Source organism: Zosterops lateralis, assembly GCF_965231275.1.
Source record: "Zosterops lateralis genome assembly, chromosome: 1".
Taxonomy (NCBI): domain Eukaryota; kingdom Metazoa; phylum Chordata; class Aves; order Passeriformes; family Zosteropidae; genus Zosterops; species Zosterops lateralis.
Window position 1 is genome coordinate 6572450 of NC_139762.1, and position 22434 is coordinate 6594883.

Genomic DNA, 22434 nt, shown 5'->3' on the forward strand with positions numbered 1-22434 from the left:
GGATCCAACGTAACATCTCCCATTTAAGACTTTCCCCCCTCCACTGTTCCACTAACCAGCTGTTTCTTTCTAGGGAGGAAAGTCAGAGGAGAAGGAAAATGGCTGGAGTGTTCTAACAGACTGAATTTTCTCTTTCTTTGTGTCTCCATCCAGGTCTCTTTGATCAGCCTGGTTGCCAACACTCTTGGATACTCCGAGATGGGTCCCATCAAATCCCTGAGGACCCTCCGGGCTCTGCGGCCACTGAGAGCTTTGTCACGGTTTGAAGGGATGAGGGTAAGAGGACACAAAGCATCCATCAAAGCTCCGCTTTGTGTGGGTCAAAGTGTCACAGGGGATTTCTGCACATGGTTTTGTCAGCCAAAGGACATGAATGATAGTGCTTTATCAAAGCAACAAAGAAATCCCACCTCGGTCTTGGTTGCAGTTGTATCATTACATCTTTATCCTTGGGTGGATTTAGTGATAAACTAATCCTGCTGCCTGACTTGTCATCCTATGTCTTAAAAAACAGCTTTTTTGGTGAGGAAGCAGCTGGCTATCAATTACCTCTCAATTATGAGGTCTAGCAGGGGAACAACCAAGCTTAAGTTTGCTCCCTGTTTTGACATGCATTAAAATGAGAGTGACTAGAAAGTTCTTAAGGAAGTTTTCACTAATAATTAAAGCAAAAATTAGAAATGCTAAAGATAGGGAAAGCAAATGAATGAATGATTTTTTTTTTTCCCTTTGAACAGATTGCAGTTTTAATGAGGAATATTGGGACTGACATTAAAACCCTGCAGCTTGTGCTTGTTGCTCCATCTTGTGCATCCATCTCTTTCTTTCCTGCATTCCTTTGCCACCATGGCTATACTCCCACAGCATACCTGTTTATTTGTTAAGCCTAACCTGCTAACAAGAATCAATTATTGTTTAGATAAGCACTTTATTTAATTCCTCACACCATGCATGACTTGCAGGTGGTGACAGCTGTGTGAGCTGAGGTTGCTGCTAACATTGCAGATTGCATAGCAAGGTAAAGCAAATCTGTGACAAAATTCTGTGTCAAATTGTACTGATGACCCCAAGTCTCTCTGCTGGGCCAAGGAAAATGCTACATATTTCACACTGATGTATATTCAGGATAAAGCTTTCCTGCAGACAAAATTTTGGCCCGAATCATCAGTGACTAAATGTGTATTTCATGCACTGATCTCCCAGGAATAGATTATTCTCATTGCAATGCATTCACAGCAAGAGACTGAAGGATGGAGAACCTAACAACTGAGATGAGCCAGGAAATATGGTGATGCAGCAGAGTAGGAAAACCCCACATCCATTCTTTTCCTCTTCTGTGGGTGACCAGATTTGGCAATATAATGCTTTTCCCCAAAGATTTTGTGATTAGCTAAATCATGTTATTTTGTGGATGAAGATGAGGCCAGTATTGTTGCAGACCACCTCTATGTTGATACTAAGACAAAAAGATCCAAAAGGCTCTGCTTATCCAGGCACCCAAACCTGAATTGTTTTGGTCACCACAATCTTTCCAGCAGTCAGGCAATATTTTGCAGGTAATTGACCAAACAAAACAAAACCAAAGTGCAAAGACACAAAATGAGGTTGCACTATTGACAATAATTAAAGCTCTCACTCCATGAGCTTTCACTCACTTGTTTGATGACCTCACTCCAAGTCTTTATTAAACATTCACAGATGGAATTATTTCAACTTTCAGTATTAGCAAAAGAAGTAGTTTAACTACCAGAGTGATTCTTGCATAGATTCTCCCAAATCAGTTTAGATCTACCTTATGAAGGCTTAGCTTTTACTGGTGGATTTACAAGCCTGAGCAAAACTCTGTGTGTTCTAAGCTGACATATGATTGTTTACTCATGATTTCACATCAGTTTAACTAAATTGGATCCACACCTGAACAGCAGTGGGGAAATGAGCCAAAAAACATCAGAAAAGCATTAGCAGAATAGAGAAAAAGTAACATGAAAAAACTCCTCATTTTTCTCTGAGAATAGTGAGAGTCTGGCTTGGTGGAGATCTTGACATGGATCAGCCCAGCAAATTTCCTTCCCACCATGCTCATTCTTACAGGCCCCTCAGTCCCTGACTCAATATCCTCTTTTCTTTCCTGTACTGTTGCTACAGCTGAAATATATTCAGTCATTCTGAGCTGTCAGAGGTGGTGAATTAGCTTGTAAACCATGATAAAATATAATTGAGAGTACGTGCTATTGGAAAAGCAAATCATTTTAATTTTAGTTTGTCTAACCACACTTAACAAGACTAGGGACAGTTAGACCTTTCATTATTAGGAGTTCATATGCTCCAAAATGCACAGGAAAATTGCCAGCACAGTGATGGATTAAATAATGATAATGTTAAGAAGCAAACACTGACAGTGAGAAAATAAAAATAGTTTGCTCTATTATAATGCCTCTTTCTTGAATAACTGAAACATCTCTGCAGGGCTATAACAGGAGGAAGAAAGTTCTCATTTACTGCAGTAAGAGACTTACTTCATCAATGCTGTGACTAAATTTTGGAAGAAATTTTCCATGAGACAAAAGCACAGAGTAGCACTTGGGTGGCCAAGAAAACCTGTTGCCATTAGACTTCAGTTCTTTCCCTGTCTTCAAACAGTCTGGGACCTGTGCAAGTTTGACACAAGCCTCAGCAGCTCCTATGCCATGAGAGGTCTGCAAAATAAGGATGAACTGGTGTCATCCTGCCCCTTAATCCTCAGAAAAACATCCAAGAAAGACCAGGATCCCACCTGACAGTACTCTGCTGCCTTTCAGTGCTGAGTGCCCTGTAAGAACATCACAGTGCACAGAAAGAAAATCTGGGTTTAACTTAAAAACCACCTTCAGCTCACCAGTGCACTCATTTTCTGCCTTCCCTGTTTCTCACCAGCCTGGTTTACCATCCTGTACACTGAAGTTGCATTAACACGGAGTTCAATCCTCCTCCTCCTTTTATTTACTCTTCCCAGTAACTTAATGTTGGCTAAATAATGATAAAGGGCTGAGGATTTGTCTAACAGCAGTAAGCAAATGTGCATTGTAGTAACATACTAAAGCCATTCAATTAAATTATCTTAAAACTCTAAAATATAACTGGCCATGAGTGGTCTGCAAAATAAGGATGAACTGGTGTCATCCCGTCCCTTAATCCTCAGAAAGAGACCCCAGAAAGGCCAGAATCCCACCTGACAGTACTTTAGACCCAGAGGCTTTACACTTATGAGCCCAGAATAAAGTAGCTTAGATCTGCCTGTCCCAAATAATGACATCTCTCATGTCTCCTCATTTGTTGTCCATCAGGGAATTATTTCAGAGGTGGCCCTTCCCTGCAAGAGAGGTTATTGCAGTATTTTAGAAGGATGAGAGGGAAGATGAGAGACCATTTAATGTGAAAGTGATACTGGGCAAAGTCATGGTGAGACTGCTACAAGATACATACAGGAAAGAAACAGCATAATTAATGCTAGTTAGCATCATTTCATGGGAATAGTTCTTGTAAAACCAATATGAGCCTTTGATTTGATTACAAATTATGCTGATGATGGTAACTGTACTGATACAGAATCCTTGGATTTCATAGAGGAATCTGATACCATGAGACATTGTGATGAAAACACAAGCTTTGTACCAAGACAAGTAAACACATTTTAAAAAGGGTGATGGATGTCAAATAGTAACTGTAAGCAGTGACCACACTGTAAATTTGGCGATGAGCATCTCAGGGTGAGGAATTGTTCAGAGTGAGAATTATCTTTAATCTGTACTTTAGCAGCATCTAGAAGAAAATATAAAATCTTTGCTGACAGCACTCAAAACCAGTGTAAGTGAAATTACAGATAAGGGAATTATGCTGGCTGATCTGGATCACAATGAAAAATAGATCTATTGTACAGCACACATTTTAATAAACCCACATACATCAACTACCTGGGGAGGAGGAATGTAGGTCACTCTGGGGGATGTTTCTTGGAAAACAGCAGCTGAGAAGGACATAGGGATCAGGATGACTGTTCAAAAGGACAGAAGCTTTTGGGCAGTGCTGGCAAATGAGGTGACTGTTAAAATCCCTAAATATGCAGGGAAATAACCCAGCAAACAGAGGGAGAGTGCAGTGCTTCAACACTGGAATTCCATAGAAGTGCTGCAAAGGGGAATTAAAACTGGGAAAGTCTCTGCAGGGAACTATGAGAGTGATTAAAAATCTGAAAGAATCATGATAGCTACAAGGAAGCTCTGATTTTTTAATTACCTGGAGCAATGTGCAGTGGTAACTCTCCCCCAATGAAGATGGGAATGATGGGAGAAGACATCTAAGAGCAGATGCCTCGAGTTCAACAAATTCCACCTAAAAATGCAGCAACTGTTTCTAACACTGAGGACAAAGGGCACTAGGAACAGATTATCTAATAATACATTTTTTCCCTCTGTTATTTGACATCATGACACTGTAAATTAGATATCTTTGCAAAAGCTGTGCCTGAGCTTCACTGGGAGTTACAGTCTGGGCCTGAAATCACTGGGGGCAGTCTGATGGGCTCTCTCAGAGCAAAGGGAGGATTAACTCATCATGCAAGTCTATTTCTGGATTAAAAATCTGAATCAGCTTTGATTGAGGAGGTGGCTTATGAGATCAGGAGAGCTGGGGACCAAACACAGGTTATAGATTGCACCACCCTGAGTTAGGGCAGAGGGTGGCTCAGTTTCTAGGCTGTCCATAAAGGAGTCACCTGGGAGGTGGTTTCACCTGTAAAAGTGTTGATGGAAACCAACAAGTATGAAACCTTTTCTTATACATGGATATATATGTTGCTATTCCAAAGTGCAGCAGGAATTCCTCCCTTTCCGTGGCAAGGTGTGCAGCTGAACTTTTAATGTGAATTTATGATAATAACCTCCCTTTATATATCCAGGTCTTCCTCTCACTTCTCTCAGTGCAAAACAAGAATTCTTCCCCCAGAACAAATGGCATCCCACTGGTGTAAGAACAGAAGCAGCAAGGGAAGAATGACCCCCTCTGTTAATAATTCATTCAGAGAGGTGTTGCAGGATTTGCTCCAGCCTCATGTCGTGTTTTGTTATCTACAGGCCATTGAACATAACTCAGCAGAAGGGGAAAAAGCAGGATGTGGGCATGGCCATCACTTGTACTGCTGAAACCTGGATGTCTGTGTCCTGTCACTGGGAGCTGGGTTCAGCAGCACATGCAACACAAATGCATGTGGTTTTTGCTGGCATGGGTTAAAACTGAAGAAAAATATTATTGTGCAGAGAAGCAAGTGAAAACTACTTTGACAAGAGCTAAGACTATATCCAAACAAGCCCTTGATTTGGAAATTATTTGGCATTTTGGTTAACACGGTAAATTTGGTCTAAAAATCATGAGGTTAGAAACTGATTGACATCCAAAAATGGGAGATAAAATTAGCAAACAACCAAAAAAACCCCCAAAAAACCAAAAACCCCCAAAACAAGAAAAGTCATCAGGAATGGGCCTATACAGAAAAACAAAACAAAACAATTGGTCAAACAGCTTTTCCTGTGTGAAAATCAGCTTCATTCATAAATGCACAAAATATAAATCTGAGTTTTGGAAGATCTACATAATTTTGTATTGTGTGTTGTAGAGGAAGCTGCTGCTACACATGCATGAAAACCATTTCAGTCCTCTGGGTATTTTTCTTCCACAGCAATGCAAAAATGATGGAGAAGCGAATGTTACATTATTAGCTTGTCAGAAAATTGGACACTAAAACAAGAGAAAAAAAGAGCTGACATTTCCCATAATCAAATCCACCAATTGGATAAAGTTTAATTTTTATGGATCAATATCACCTTGTCTCAGTTTCAGAAATGTAGATGGAGAAGAAGAGGAGATGAGTGGCTGCCTATCAGGTTTTAATCTCCAATGCATGAGACAGGGATGGAGACAGATTCCTGTTGTGGGGCTGGTGTCTGCAGCTATCTGGGAGGCAGCATTGCCTGGACCATGCAGAGGCAGCATCTCCAAAGGCTGTGAACATGGAGAAACCTGGCTGGCATAGGAGGAGGAAAAGTACATTTTGTGATAGAGTTCTTCCCTCAGAAAATGTCTTTCCTGGTGTGACTCCTGGGGTGTCCTGTGCAGGACTGGGAGTTGGGCTCAGTGATCCTTGTGGGGCCCTTCCAGCTCAGGATATTCTGTGGCTCTCTGATTCTTCAGTATAAGGTTTGATGTGCATAGATGCCTTAACCACCTCAAACCCCAACAGTGTTCAAAACAATAAATGCTGTGCACCTTGCCTGGTGGATGTAGAGGTATTACAGTACTGCATTCAATCCTGGCAACTGTAGAGGGTCTGTAGATGGTCTGAAATTTGTTTATTTTGCTTGGCTTCAGCATGGAGTCCATTTCCAGTGCCATCATTCATACAACAAAAGCTCCTTCTGCTTTTTGTTTTAATGTATGATTTATGCAGGGGGTTACAGCCCTGCTTGAGGGTTAATGGGTAGGAATTTTGCAGCATGACACAGGGAAAAAAAAAAAAAGGATTTTTTGTTAAGTTAGAATGATTTTTCTCTTTTAATCATGCATACTGATGAGATAGGAGAAGCTGGCCCAGAACAGTATGTCTCAATCTGTTATCTAATTAAGCAAAATTTATCACAGCTATAGTTCACAACCCACTGGCTACAGAGGCCTGAGTGGAGTCAAAGATTTCAGAAATCTTTTTCTCTATATTTTGAGTCACTGTAGTAGACCCCAGCCATTTCCAATTAATCACATTATCATTAGAGTTTGATTGAAGTGTACTATCCAGAAAGATAGTTACAAGATGATGTCTGAATTCAGAGATTCCTCTTGAAAATCCTCCCCTGGGTGGGATGCCAACAGATTCTTTCTTTGATTACCAAAAGGAAAAAATAGTCATATTTGAAGCCTTTAGAAGAGGTCTGGCTCCTTAGGCAGTGTCAGTGCTTATCCACCTGTCACCATGTGAGGGTTCAGACTCGTTAATCAAGGGTGCACAGCAGCTTGTTAACGAAGTGTCCATACAAGTGCTGACATTAATTCTGTTTTTCCTTTCCTGTTTCCCCCCAAGGTTGTGGTCAATGCCCTTGTGGGAGCCATCCCTTCCATCATGAACGTTCTGCTCGTCTGCCTCATCTTCTGGCTCATCTTCAGCATCATGGGAGTGAACCTGTTTGCTGGGAAGTTTGGGAAGTGCATTAATAAGACAGAAGGAGATATGCCTTTGGACTCGAAAATTATTAACAACATGAGTGACTGCATACTTTACAACGTGTCGGGCACGTTTTACTGGACAAAAGTCAAAGTGAACTTTGATAATGTTGGTGCTGGGTACCTGGCTCTGCTACAAGTGGTAAGTGTGACCACCAGAAACTGATGGGTAGATGTTGTTGGTTCTCACTGAAACCATCAGTTTAAAAGCTCAGGTTAACCTCTGGGCTTTTCTGGGTCTTTCAGCTTTACCCATCAGGTCAATGCCTTTCCTCAAGTGTAAATAAATCATATTTTGCATATTAACTTGGCTTAGAGATATTATGGCAGTTTATGGTTTTAATTTGAGTTTCTGCTGCATCACTAATACAATTCTCTGGGAGGTCATTGGACTAATGAGATGAATTAAAGACCATTTTGTCAATATTGTATTCCAGAGCAAAGTTCACTTTCAGAAAAGAAATCTATGATACAGGAAGTACTGTCCATGCAGACAGAGTGCACAGGCCTTCCTGAACAGCTTGGGGTTTCACTATATCCTGCTGGGAAAAAAATGAAGTTGTAATGTTTTCAGTTTCCCAGCTGAAGTTACTGCATAAAGCTGTAATCTTAATTTATAACCCTCTGCTCACTTTCCATTTTTGAGAAGGACACTGGTGTCTCTCATTCTGGTTCCTCATCTTGTGTCCACCTGCTGAAATAATGATTCAGGTTGAATCTAACTGTGGGTCATGGTGGTGATCAGGTCACTGAGTGCCCCCAGCCCACCCTCTCTGGGAAAGTGGAAGAGCATAGCAGAGAAGAGACTACTGAGGTTCAAAGATGATGGCAATATTTGAGCTATAAAAGGCAGAAGGCACTTCTACAACCTTTTTCACCATCAAATGTAAAATACAGATAAATGGGTTGTATGCGCTGAGATTCACTGTGTTTTGACACAGGACAATCTAATAGAAAGAGCCACAGGAAACTCCACCTCATCCAGGCCCTGCTGCTGGACTTCTGGGTGATTTCAGACAAATTGTTTTGCGTTGCAATTCCACAGGGCCATCACATAAAAACAGTGGTTATGATGCTTATTTCTATTGTTCCTAATCTGGAGCCAAGTGGTGACAGGGGCTGGATGTGCACTTGGAGTTTTTGCTGCACTGCATTTCTTGCATGCAGAGTTAAATAAGCTCCTTGCTACATCTTTGGACAGGAAGGTTTCTTTCTTGAAATGCCTGTGACAGCATCACTCAGTTCTGGGATAAAAAAATTGTGTTCTGGGAGCTCAGTTCATTTGTTACATACAGAATCCACCCTTTGCAAAGCAGCAGAGTATTTATTATTGCCTTCAGCCCCCTCCTGCCCTTCCAGAGGGGCAGGAGCTTCCCACAGATCTCCATCAGATCTGACAGCCCTTCTCCTTCCCAGGAAGAGAGTTTGTTTTTCCTAAATCTGGTTTTCTCTGTCAAAGATGCGTGGAACAGCTCCATGAGGCAATTTTCCTTTCTCATAGAAATCCTTGTTCTTATGTGTGCAGTTCTTGGCACACAAACTCTTGACTTTCAGATCTGATCACTGTCCATTGAGTTTTTACTTTCACACCCTCTGGAAAGCAGAAACATTGGAATGGGCACAACCGCTTTTGGTTCTTTCCAGGACATAAACTTGCTGAGAGTGAGAGCTTTTATCTGTTGCACATAATTATGATATTCAGCTCAGCCATGCAGGGTAGATTATTTCACTTTGAACGCTTTTAATTAGATTTTCTGTTCTATATAGTGTTTTCTTTGTCTTTCATTTTAACATCCAATGTAGATGAGCAGGAATTTCCAGGTTTAAAATATTGTGCCTTATGTGAAGTTTCTTAATTCCTCTGATTACATAAAATTGCCTACTTCTTGGGGGGAAAAACTCCATCAGAGAAGTTGCTATTCCTTCACCATTTCTTCTATAAGAATCAAGCTCCAGTTTTCTGAAAATATTCAGCTTTTCTTGGCATTTCCTAAGGAATATCCTGAAGCAGTCTTTCATAGTCACCTCTGTTGGGATCGGTGGTGGCAGAAGAAACGTAAAAGGTTGTAAGGTGGATCTCAGGACACATTTGAAGGGAATGGGCTAATACTGCTCTTTTCCAGTTGAAAATGGATTTGATGACCCTGCAGGTTTGTTTCAAACCTTTATTGGGTAGGAGAGAAATAGATTTTCCAGTTGCAAAAGTACAAAAAATGTGTTATAAACCTAGGCCTAGTCATGCTGAACAATTTTAGCAGGGCACAAGCTCAACTTCTATGCCAGGTGGCAGCTCCTTCTTCGCAGTGGAAGAGCAGGAGCCAGTTTCCATTAGGGGATTGATTTTGGCTTTAATCCTGCACCTGGAGCTCTTGTGTCTGCTGCTGGCCACAGGCAATAAAGTGAAAAAGTGACAGATGCAGAGAAGGGACCCAAACATCTGGATCTCCTTTGCCAGGAATGTCAGCTACAGGTGCCCCTTGCCAAATATTCTCCATAAGGGGTCACATTTCACCAGCAAACCCCCGTGGGAAATGCAGGGGCTCAGCTGACAGCCCAGAGAGACAGACACCTCTGTGCATCCCTGTGCACAGCAGGGCAGGGAGGAGATAAAGCATTTGGGTTACAACCTGCCAGGATCCAAAACATGAGAGTCTAAGTGTGACTTGTCTTTTGACTGCTGACATTTTCAGCTGCCACAGAACAAATCTGAGCGGTTCTGGAGCTCCTTTGGAGTGCCTGAATGTCTGCAAATCCAAATGGAAATGTGTAAAACAAATCTGCTTGATGGTCTGTCTTCTTCAGCAGCATATTTGAAAGAAATAGAAGTTGCAAGTTCAGAAACTTTGGGACATACTTCTATCCAGAGACAAGCTTTCTGAAAATGGGATTGAGAACTGCATGAAGTTTGCCCCAAATATCTTCTGCGCTTTTCCTCTTTTGATTGGGATCCTTTGTGTTGTCCTGGAGATGCCACTTTGAGTTAAAGAGTCTGAGAAAACATTAATGTGAAGTGTCAAGCTCCTCCAACTAACAAACAGGCTGTCCCAAAACAGGTTAATAAAATAACAGAGGTAACTAATCTGCTCACTCTATAAGCAAGAAGAATGCCTTATTTATGGGGAGGGAAAGATCTTTGTCATCACAACTTTTTCACTTGCAAGAAGGATGATTCACTTTCCTGGTGATTCAACACTCCTTAAACCCTAATCTAACAGGAAGAAGGTCTTGCTACAGCCCAGTGCTTCAGTAATAGTTCTTCTGTATTCCAAATTTTCTTAAAATATCACAGCACCTATGTTCTGTAAATCTGTATTCGAGCTGATCAAATATCTTAAATTTCCTCCATTTCTCTTGTGTAATCCCACCCTTCCACCCTGTGATCACCTCCACATATTTTTTTGCAATGTATTTTGAAATTTCAACCATCTGTTGAAGAATAGCCAGGAAATAAGTGGTCTTTCATGCATCATCTGGCTTGTTTGGAAAAGTTCTTCTTAGACAGAATGGACTTAGGTTGACTATATCCTACTTATCTTTGAATATGTCCTATTAACTCTGTCACTTTGGGACTCCAGATAAGGAATGGGGAGATAACAGCAGCACTCCTAGGCCAGCTCAGCAAGCAGCAGCTGCAGAGTTAAAACAATCCCTCATGCCAGGTCTGAAGTCCTGACTGAGCCCATAAATCAGACACAAAATGGTTGTGAGGCAGCGTTGTGAGTCTAAAGTTACTGTGTTACATGATCTCTTGCACTTCTGTAAACTGCAATGCCTGATTTTACTGTCACTGTGGATGCAAAATGTGCAAAAAAGTCTCTGGTTTAACTTCCAGAAATTTTTCTCTCAGACAGGAATGCCCAAATAAACTTTTCAGCAATGTGAAGGCCAGTGAAAAGCAAAAAATTTTATTAAACATTTTCCTTTCTTAGGAAAAAAAAATGAGAGAAAAAGGAAAATAAAAAGAAAATTCCAAAAGTTTACAGATTTAAAGACTTGCTTTACTTCAAGGCACCATTTGGTTTGAGGGCAGTCAGTGCCATCCCACCTATCCTCCTCCCCATTAATTTGCTGCATTGCAGCTCTAACCACCAGTGAAATAACGAAATGTAATCCCATCCCAGGATGAGTTTATCGGTAGATAATCTCATCACATGACAGTTTCAGGAGAAAATGGTGTTTCTCTGGAGAGCTTCCAGGCAGGATAATATCACAAACACTCCCATGAAGATTTTGTCACTTCCTTATCCAGAGTGTAAGTGGTTACTAATTCCAGATAAATAATTTCTTTTCTCAATGTTGTATTTCTTTCATTCTCAGTATCTTTTACCCTCTGCAGCTGAAGTGTCCAGGGAAGCTTTCCAGATGTCCCACAGATTCTTAATTCTCTTGCTTCTTGATGACTGGGGGAAACAGAAAATCACAGCACTTCATTCTCTTAATATTTATTCTTGTCAGATCACTTCATCATCCTTTATCACTTCAAACCACTGTGCCTTGCAGGAGAGTTGTTCATGTCTGTGGTACACATTGAGGGGTAAAATAGCTGCTCAAGAGAAAAAGATTTCCTCCCAAGTGGGAGAAAAGTACAGGCTAAGATCATATCATTTTGTGCCACAGGGAAAGGATTTCTTGTTTCATCCCAGCCATCCTTCCTGAACAGCATTTTGAGCTGAAAGCTCTAATGGCACCAGAAAGTCTTTCATCAGATTAGAAAGAGAACGGCAAAAAGGAAATTATTAGAATATTTAAGGAGTATCAGCATGAGAGATTCAAATAATTATTTGTTTTGATAAAACTGCTGATCATTCCTGTAGATAATTTTCATCTTAAATGATTTTTAACACACAGCACTATGGAAGAGATTTTCCAAAGGGTTCTGATTTGGGGGAGTGGTTAATCCCTTTCAAGCAGCAGATAAGAATAGGTGCAACCTTTCAAACACTGTTTTATGTATACTTTCATGAGAAATATCATTGATCTTTTGTAAATTTTCCTTTGGCTCAGTAGCATTCAGAAGGAATTGGGAAGCAGCATTACCTCCAGGACTTAATATAATAATAGAGAGTTCTTGAACCACTGAATGTACCCACCTCAGCCCAAATGCCTGGGTTTCTCTTGGTAACCTCTGGCCAAATTCCGCTAGCATTATCTGGAATTGCAATGCCAACACAATAGGGCAAAATTCAACTTAAGTGTCAGTAGGATGTAAAAAAATATTGGGTGTGGGTCCTACATGCATGACAGTGTAAATCTGATTAAGTGAATAAATCTAAATATGCTTCATTATCTGCTCACACTGCCTTAGGTCAGGGTAAGTCTAAATAGGTCAGAAGTCAAATGAGAAACAACTCCAGAGAAGGCAAATAAAGGGAGTGGGGCTTAGGCCAGAGTCAGACCTAATGCCAGGTGTGCTTGGCATCAGGCTGTGCCTCATAAGAGGCATATATTGAGATCAAAGAGTCGTGGGTTTGCTACAGAATAGTAAAAAATCACTTCCCTGTGTTTTTCCTAGAAGTGCTGTCACTGCCTTTCTGTACTGAACATTCCAATAAGAGACACTGACTTCTGTGGAATCTTTTCTTCTTTAAACAATTATAAAACAAAAAAATATTAAAACCACTGACTTCATAAAGTTTAATAAAAAGAAAATCTGAACAGTAAAGCAGATTGAGGCTCACAGCAGGAGTTGATTGCCTTTGCTTCTTTCAAGTCAGCTGTGATTTATGCAACTCCCTGGGCTTTAATATTGTGATTTGCCCTGGTTTAAGAGAGGGCAGAGTCCAAGTTTCAGCAGGATGTGGATGGGATCCATCTCACCTGGTCTAAGACAACATTCTTTAATGTTATGTGTAGCCATATCTCTTCATTACTTGAAATTTTTAAGGTCAGAACTTCCAAAGATTGACTTGTTATGTTTTCTCTCCTTCTTTAAATCTCTTCTAAAAACCTCTCTTTTATCCCTGCAAGTATAGAAAATCAAAAAGCAGAAATGAGAAAATCCAGGAGAGAACCATTCTGGAACGAATTAAAATATCTAAATGACCATAAACTCAAGGACACATGTTAGATTGCAAGGCAGGCAATGTATTAATTGTGAAGTACATGCTCAACATTGCATTTTGAAAGTTCATCATAGAGATGATATCATTTCAAGGTGTACTTAATTAATATGCTCATTTCTTACATGGGATTTTTTTTCAGGCCACATTTAAAGGCTGGATGGATATTATGTATGCAGCAGTGGATTCAAGAGAGGTAAGTCTCTGCAAGGAAATTAATAATTTCCTTTTCCATTGCTTTTTGCAGCACTGATTATGCTTAACAACAAACACAACAAAATAAAATACATGCAGGGTGCCAGTACCTGTCTTACTCTGGCTAGGACAGTTGCAGAGCTTCATTGTTTGTAGCTGTACTGAAGCATGATGACCCTGAAATTAAAGTAAATGTGGCCCTTTCTCCTACACAACTGATTTAACTATTCCTACTGCAGAACTCCCAGCACACAGAGGCACCTCAAGAATGAGCCTGAGTCCACCAAAGACCTAAATTTTCCTCTATACTTCTTCCCCTCTCCCTGTATACTGCCTTTTTTTCGAAGTTCTGATGATAACATCTTTAAAAGTGCTGGGTTTGAGTTGAATTGCCCTCTGAGACAAATATTTGACCCTCCCTACACCTTCACTTTGAGCAAGTGTATTTTCTGCAGCCAGCAGCTCCACTGGAGGAGTGTGGAGAAGCTCCTGGCAGACAAAGAGAGTAATAGGAACTTCCAGCTGTGACTTGAGATGTGCTGGTGACTGGTGACAGCTCAGGTCTTACCTGCATCCTGTTCAGGTTTCCATAAAAACAAACAAAAAACACATTTCTCTTGCTACGCCATGTGTGGTTTATCTTTTTATTGAAAGTTCTATAGTATTCTTTCCTTCTTTTAATTATATTAGAGAAACAAGTTTACACTTAGAGTTAATTTTTGAGGCAGCTCTCTGGTACTAGGAATTTGACAGGCTGAATTTAGGGCAAATGTCGAGGCCTAAAGGAAAGGAATAAGGGGTGGGAAAACTTCATGGCACCACAGGAGCAGAGAAGTACCTTTGCATAGTAGCTTTCTTGGTTTCAAAAAGACAGGGAGCCTCCCCTGAAATAGAGAATGTAAACCTCCTTCCTCCGAATTATTATAATTTTGAAATTAAGGGGCTCTCAGGCAAAGATATGGGAATAGGAATAACAGTTCTTTACAAAGAAAATTAAAATAAAAATGCAGTAGTACAAAAAAACTACTGAGAGAGTCAGAACACAACCTGACACGCTGTGGGTCAGAGTGTTGGTACCAGTCCCATCAAGTCCTCCTGCAGAGACAGAGGTGGTTCTGTTAGAGCAGAGATGATCCTGTAGAAGGGTCCAGTGGTGGTAAGATGAGTCCAGCCTTCCTCAGGTAATCCAGTGCAAACACACTGTCCTGGTGTTCTGAATCTCAGGTTTTATCCAGGTAGGAATGATGGGCTCCTCCCATTGGGTGGAGCATCTCCCCATGGGATGATGTAATTGTATCACCCATGCAATGAGCCTGGATGGCCCATGAACAGCAGAGATTCCCAGGAGGGAGGATGGGTCCTGGAAGAGAACAGAATACTGCCACACCTGGTTTTAACAGCTGGTAATAGAACACATACTTTTGGTTGCATCTTGCATTGCAACCTAAGACAATAGCATAGATTATGATGGTGATTTATTCTGGGACTACATGTGCACAGGTATCTTCTCTGCTGCTGAAGGAAACTCATGGATTGCCCACAAGAAAATATGGCATTTAGGGAATGCATCTTGTTTAGATACCAGAAGCTGATGGGGCAAATCTGAGCACTGTTGCCAAATATGGCAGAGGTGACCTGAGGTTATCAGACTGCATTGCTCAGTTCTTCAGCAACAGACCTAATTCCATTCCACCCCTCATTTGAAAACAAAACAAAACAAAACAAAACAAAAACAAAAACAAAAACAAAAACAAAACAAAACAAAACAAAAGTACTTAAAAATATAGTGGTTTTCAGTAGGATTCAATTATACTGCAATCATACTTCTGTTTTATTTAAAGTACCATTATTTCATATAGACATTAGGATAATCAGAAAATTGATTGTTTTCCCATTCTGGGTTCAGACTGAGAACATTTGGTAGGATTTATTCAAGAGTTGCACTTTCTGGAGCTGTGTGATTGCTGTGACAGTGTTGTGAAGTGTTGCTGAAATGTCTGTGGCATTGCAGATACCAGTGGTAAACTTCAGAGACCGAGGAGAGATGAGTGCTCATGGGAGTTACAGTACTTTTCTCGTGTTTCATAAATTTTATTTCCAATGGACAGCTTTGTTTTGACTGCATCAATATTTTGATGTGTGCAGAGGTCTTGTTATTTTCACACTTCCCCCTTTCTCTTTGTAGTGCGAGGAGCAGCCTGAATGGGAATGCAATTTATACATGTACCTTTACTTCGTGATTTTCATAATCTTCGGGTCTTTCTTCACATTGAACCTCTTCATCGGTGTCATCATTGACAATTTTAACCAACAAAAGAAAAAGATAAGTAGTGCATGTGCTATACATCATCTTGTGACTGCTGCAGGGACCAAGGCCAGGAACAGATTTATCAGCAGTGGCTTTGCCACAGCAGCCTTGAGATCAGCAGTGGCAGAGCATCTGCAGAAACCACCTTGCAGAGCTTCTACAAAGGCAAAGCTGTAGCAATCCCTAGTGTCCCTAGAGCATGAGCATCCTGAAAAGATAGGGTGGGGGACTCTATTTCCCACAGAGTGCAGCAAAGCAGTTCAGGCAGAGGGGATCTCTGGCACAGAATTTGACACAGGGGCACAGACTGGCCTGATGTCCTCTGTGCACAAACATCACTGTCCCTCTAAAGCAGTCCAACCTGATGAAAGCCACATTAAAAGGCAAATGAAATAGAAGACGATTCATCCTTGAAGTTTGGAAGGGGGCAGAGGCGAGCTCTCTTCATCAAAAGTAATAGTGTTGTTCTCACCTTATACTTAGGTGGCCAGGACATCTTCATGACAGAAGAACAGAAAAAATATTATAATGCAATGAAAAAGCTGGGATCTAAGAAACCTCAAAAGCCAATCCCAAGGCCACTGGTAAGGACAACATAATTCAGTTGAACTTTGGGTAATAGCTGAATGTTTACTTACTAGAATAAGCACTGTTCAGCTCTCCAGTGTAGGAAGGTTTATTGCTTCCACATGAAAGGAACTTATAATTACATGTTTTGATTTTGGATGATATTTGCAAGTCCAGCGACCTGTGGTACAAAATTCCCTCTGTTCTACAGCATTGACTAACATTGCAATTTACATGTGCCATTTACGTATGCCAGTGGCCACCTGCCTGCACTGAATAAATTCATGGCCACAGTCCAGTGTCTTGTTTACAGTAGTTTCAAAAAGCATTAGGAGCAAATGGGTCTGAAAACTCCATCAAAAAAACATTCATCATCACTTTTAGGTTTATGAAATTCCAAATAGATGCAATATAGTGTCTGTTTTCCTCTACTTTCTAATCAATCAGGAGAAAATTACATCATTTTTACATGGCTCAGATTTCCCAACTAAATCTTGTCCTTTCCCCAGAACAAGTACCAAGGTTTTATTTTCGATGTCGTCTCAAAACAAGCCTTCGATGTCTCCATCATGATTCTCATCTGCCTTAACATGGTTACCATGATGGTGGAAACAGATGACCAAAGTCAAGAAAAAGTGAACATCCTCCACAAAATCAACATGCTTTTTGTTGCCATCTTCACCGGGGAGTGCATCTTCAAAATGCTGGCTCTGCGACACTACTACTTCACCAATGGCTGGAACATCTTTGACTTTGTGGTTGTGATTCTGTCCATCGTAGGTAGGTGACCCTGGATTTTCACCCAGACTCCAGTGTTAGAAAGGCAGACGTAAAATTATTTGGCATAGTTGAAGGGTTTGTGCAAAAATATATCCTTTCAACTCAGAGAATTGAATCCTAAACACAGTTTTAGTATATAATTATAACTTACATACCACTAATGAAAACTGGTTTGATCAGCAAAATTAGGAGGTTTATCTGCACTTAATGGTTCATGGTGATAAATCATGAACTGGCCACCACGTACACTTAGCACCAGTTCTGCATAACAGCCAATGACAGAGAAGTAAAAAAGCCATGTGAAAGTGGCACATGTGGATTGCTATTGCTTCGCTGTTTGCTTTTTATTACAGAAGTTTGAAATAGTCCTTCAGAGCAGGTTTGGGCAGTCAGTGAATCTGACTTTTCTCATCCTTGTCACTAGAAATCCACACCCTCATAGAGCCAAGGGATGAAACGGAAAGACACAGTTTTATTGTTAGTTTGTACCATTTGCTGTTCTGCAGCCCCAAACAGAGATGTATTTAGCATCTAAAGAAGTGCAGGTCGAATGAATCTGAAATCCTATCACAAGAGTTTTCACTGAAGTTGGAAGTAGCAGCAACTGGATGATCAACTCATCCGGTGAGCAAAAGAAGCTCAGAAATTCAACTTGTCTGAAAAAGTTTCCATTTTGAGGGAGGGAATAGGTGAATGAAAAAGTGTCATGTTAGGAAGACATCAACTGCTGCTCCTGCTGCTCTGAGCACCCTGTGGTGGACTGGGGAAGCTGCAAGATCCCAGTGCAGATCTCTGGTGCTCAGAGACCCACCTGCACTTTGGGGGCATTGAACAGCCTGGATTTCACAGGTTTGGGTCACCTAGGGAACATCACTGTCACACAACTGTCACCAGAACCTTGGGGTCAGATGCTCTGGATACGCCCATAGCACACAGTTAACCAGAGTTGTCATGCTGCTCACAGAGGTGTCCCATGATCAGCCCAGGTGGCTTCAGTGTCAGAGGCCTTGGACCATGCCCGTGAGCCTTTTTCCTTTGAGAGACAGGATCTCAGCATGGCTCACTGCAGCCAGGGACTTGGCATTAGACTGCCTGGACCAAGTGCTCTGCTCCCGCAGGAAGAGTTTAGTACAGGGGTGCAAGCTCGTTTCCTTGCTAGCACAGCCTGAGCCCTTGGTTCCCTCCCAGCCCATCAGAGAAACTGGAAAAATTTATAAGCAAACAACCAACCAAGTAGATGCACAGTAGAAACCTCCCCTGTTCTGGTGGTAGCTCAAAAAACCAGGCCCAGCACACCAGCATTTCTGACGCATTATTTTACAGACAGAAATGTCGTATCAGACAACTTCTGATATCTGCACTCAAGACAAATTTCTCAGGTGGGTCATGGCCAAAAGCTGCAATTATCTGTGTCTTTACTTGATCTTGGTTTCTCATTACCCACAGAAAAGCTTTCCCTTAACAAAACTGCCACTACCATTCTTTGCTTACAGCCTCACAAGTTCTTATGGATTAAATGGGCATGAAAAAGCAACAATGCCTTTGCTTTTATTGTGAGCCTTCCAATCTGGGCAACTTTCCATTTATTTTCTCAGTAATCCTGACTGATTGCTTTAAAAGGAAAGCCTGGGATTATTTCCCATGTACTAACTTGCTGTCTGTCTCTTTTCTTTTCAAGGCACCGTGCTTTCTGACATCATCCAGAAATATTTCTTCTCTCCCACACTCTTCAGAGTCATTCGTTTGGCTCGGATTGGCCGGATCCTGCGACTCATCCGGGGAGCCAAAGGAATTCGAACTCTGCTCTTTGCCTTAATGATGTCCCTACCTGCTCTGTTCAACATTGGCCTCTTGCTGTTTCTGGTCATGTTCATTTATGCCATTTTTGGCATGGCCAACTTTGCCTATGTGAAGAAAGAGTACGGGATTGACGATATGTTCAACTTCCAAACCTTTGCTAACAGCATGCTCTGTCTCTTCCAAATCACCACGTCAGCTGGCTGGGATGGTCTTCTCAACCCTATTTTAAACACTGGACCACCGTATTGTGACCCAAACCTTCCCAATGCAAATGGTTCAAAGGGAGACTGCGGGAGCCCTGCTGTAGGGATTTTATTCTTTGTTACATATATCATTATATCATTTCTCATTGTTGTAAACATGTATATAGCCATTATTTTAGAGAACTTCAGTGTAGCCACTGAGGAAAGTACAGAGCCTCTAAGCGAGGATGATTTTGATATGTTCTATGAAATCTGGGAGAAGTTTGACCCTGAAGCCACTCAGTTTATTGAGTATTCTGCACTTTCAGACTTTGCAGACGCGCTGTCAGAACCTTTGCGCATAGCAAAACCGAACAAAATCAAACTCATAGCGATGGACCTGCCCATGGTCAGCGGAGACAGGATCCATTGCTTGGATATTTTGTTTGCTTTTACAAAAAGGGTGCTAGGAGAATCCGGAGAGATGGATGCCCTTAAAATACAGATGGAAGAGAAGTTCATGGCAGCAAATCCCTCCAAGATCTCCTACGAGCCGATTACAACGACGCTGAGGCGGAAACAAGAAGAGGTCTCTGCCATCGTCATCCAGAGGGCCTACAGGAGACATTTGTTCCGGCGCTCCATGAAGCAGGCGTCCTACCTGTACCGGCACAGAACTTTGGAAAGCAGCATCCTGGAGGACGATGCGCCCGAGAAGGAGGGGCTCATTGCGTTCATGATGAACGAGAACTACGGCAGGCCAATAGACAAGTCAGAGACTCTGTCCTCCACCTCTTTCCCTCCGTCCTATGACAGCGTCACCAGGGGCACGAGTGAAAACCTCCAGCTGAAGATAACAGACCTGAGCAAAAGTGACGAGGCTATAGATTGTCTTCTCTCACCCGATAAGGATAAAGAATCAATTGTTTAAATGTTTGTTTAGAATGCTTTAAAACATTGTTTACAGAATGTAATGCTGTAACTACACAACGATTGAAGCAGCCTTCTTATTAAAAAATTAGTTGCAAAAGAAACAGTGGAGTTTTTACCCTTAACTACAGGAGGCTAATAAGTCATACAACATTTGACCCTGCTCTTTTTGACTTGGCTCAATATTTATATTTATATATGCACAGGAAGATTTTCTGCAGGGTCACAGCTGTTATATCAATGGTGTGAATAAGAATAGGCTAGACTGTAAAACAGTAAACACAGTGTATATCTATCCACAGATAAAGCCTGGCTGTATACATTCATTTAAGGTCTTACTCATATTAGTGTGTTTACTTATGGCGATGTATGACCTTGCATTCTAAAAAGAAAAAAAAAAAATCACAGCTGCTGTAGCAAAATGTAACACTTACTGTATATGTTGTGAATGGTCTTTCATAAATTTATTATATTTGATATTTTTTTACTTAAAAAAAAAAAAAGCAGTCTCTTTTTCCATGGAGATTAATGGTCTTTACACTCTTCATGATGAACTCTGAGTCAAGGTAATGGGAACTTGTGGGATCCCCATCTCTTGAAGAGGAAAGTTGTTGCAAATTGAAGTATCAAATTAGAAACATTTAAACTGTTGATTACACTAAGATCTCCCTGCTGGGACTTGCAACTGCACATCAGCAGAAACACACAAAAAAACCCCCAAAAAAAACCAGAGAAGCAAATTATGTCAAAACAGTGAGAGAAATGGCTTGTTCTATCCTTCAGGAAACTAGACAGTAATGGATTCTGTTTGTAAAACTGTTAATAAAAGCACTAATTTTTTAGTATGTTTCAAGAATCTGCTTTGAAATCCGCAATCAAACTCGCCATAGAAGTAGCACATCACGTTTTTGTGTAGTGATCCAAAGCACCATCTAGGCTGGCAAAGTTTATGTTAAGGTAGTGAGATAAGTTACATTTTCCCCAGGAGCACTGAGCTAAGCAGCCTTATTTGGAACTCTGTGCATCAATATTGCTAAAAAAAAAAAAAAAAAATACTAATACTACTAATAGTAATAAATCAATGCCAACTGGGCCATGCAGAATGGCTGCGGTTGTGTGATAAAGAAGGTGGGAGGGGAATTACCTCTGGATCTGTACACAGATTTTGAGGGTTTAAATCCTTCTTACTCAAGGTTCATCTTTCATTTTCTCAGATAGTACAGTTGGATTTCTGGGGAAGGACAAGAAATACAGGAACTGATAAAAAAAAATCTACTAGATTATAGCTATATCCTCATTCCTGTAGGCAAAGTAATATTTACAGTTGATGTGTCCTTCAGCTTCAGGCCAAAGAAATGACAATGGGGTGAAAGGTGGATGTGTGGCTGTAGAAAAGTTTTTCTAAAGGCTGTAGAGGTTTTTACGTGCTAACGTAGATTATTATTTATTATCTTTCAACCTCGATAGAATGTGAGAAATTATTTATGGAATATAGAGATATGTCCATCAATACAGAAAAGTTCTTTCCTTTTCATCTTCAGACTGATTGTACTTGGGTTTGGTTGGACTTCATGGAAAATCTTGAGATTTCTGTAATGAGCCATTGCACTTTAAAGGAAGATTAATTGTGCTTTTTCACCTTGGAGAAGCAAAGATATCAAGAATGTATTTAAGGTGTATTGTCATTAACGTTTAGTTACATCCCAGGTTGTGAAGGAGTCAAAAAAACCACATGGGGTTGGCAACAAGAATTAAAGCAACATGTTACAGTCAAGTTTATCTATGGCCATTGTTATCTGTCCTCTAAACAAGTCAGAATATGTACAACAATATGTCAAAAAAGGATGACAATGTATCTGTGTAAATATGGGCTAATATATTCTCTCCATTCATTGAGAGGTGTCTCAGGCATTCACTTGAGAGTGGTCTATCGGTTAATTCAGAGGATTTGCCATCAGGATTCCTGGGGTCTATTCCTGATTCTTACTACATGATTTTTAGGCAAATAATTTAACCTATCTGTGCCTCAGTTTACCCATCTGTAAAATGGGAATAATAATACTTACCTACCTCACAGGGGTGTTGTAAGACTTTCTGATTGCAAAGTGCTATAAGGGAATGAACCATACTATATAAGTATTATTATAATCATGCTCTCTTGCCCTTTTAACCCCATGTCTATGGTGTATAACATAGGGCTGTTCCTCTGGGCATTTTGTTGCCTTTAAATCTTGTATGTAATTAGATTCTAACTTAAGGGGACTACTTGTCGTTCCTTGAAGTAAAAACATTCTTTATTCCTTCCCCCCTCCCCACCCCTCACCTCCCCCAAAAACTCAGAATTGCTCAAGGCTTCTCAAATTAGAGAAAC

The 22434-nt window shown here is 40.7% G+C and overlaps 1 protein-coding gene across 1 annotated transcript in view; it reads left to right on the forward strand.

Moving 5' to 3' along the window:
• The window catches only part of LOC310908570 (sodium channel protein type 5 subunit alpha-like), a gene marked incomplete at its 3' end in the record, with an annotated part of 214572 nt that extends 194508 nt beyond the window's left edge, over nt 1-20064 (forward strand). Inside the window, 7 exon segments of the mRNA XM_083859729.1 lie at nt 154-276; nt 7103-7384; nt 13444-13497; nt 15682-15823; nt 16288-16388; nt 16881-17151; nt 18830-20064. Coding sequence (XP_083715855.1) covers nt 154-276; nt 7103-7384; nt 13444-13497; nt 15682-15823; nt 16288-16388; nt 16881-17151; nt 18830-20064 — 2208 coding nt within the window.
• Nucleotides 20065-22434: the final 2370 nt, after the last annotated feature.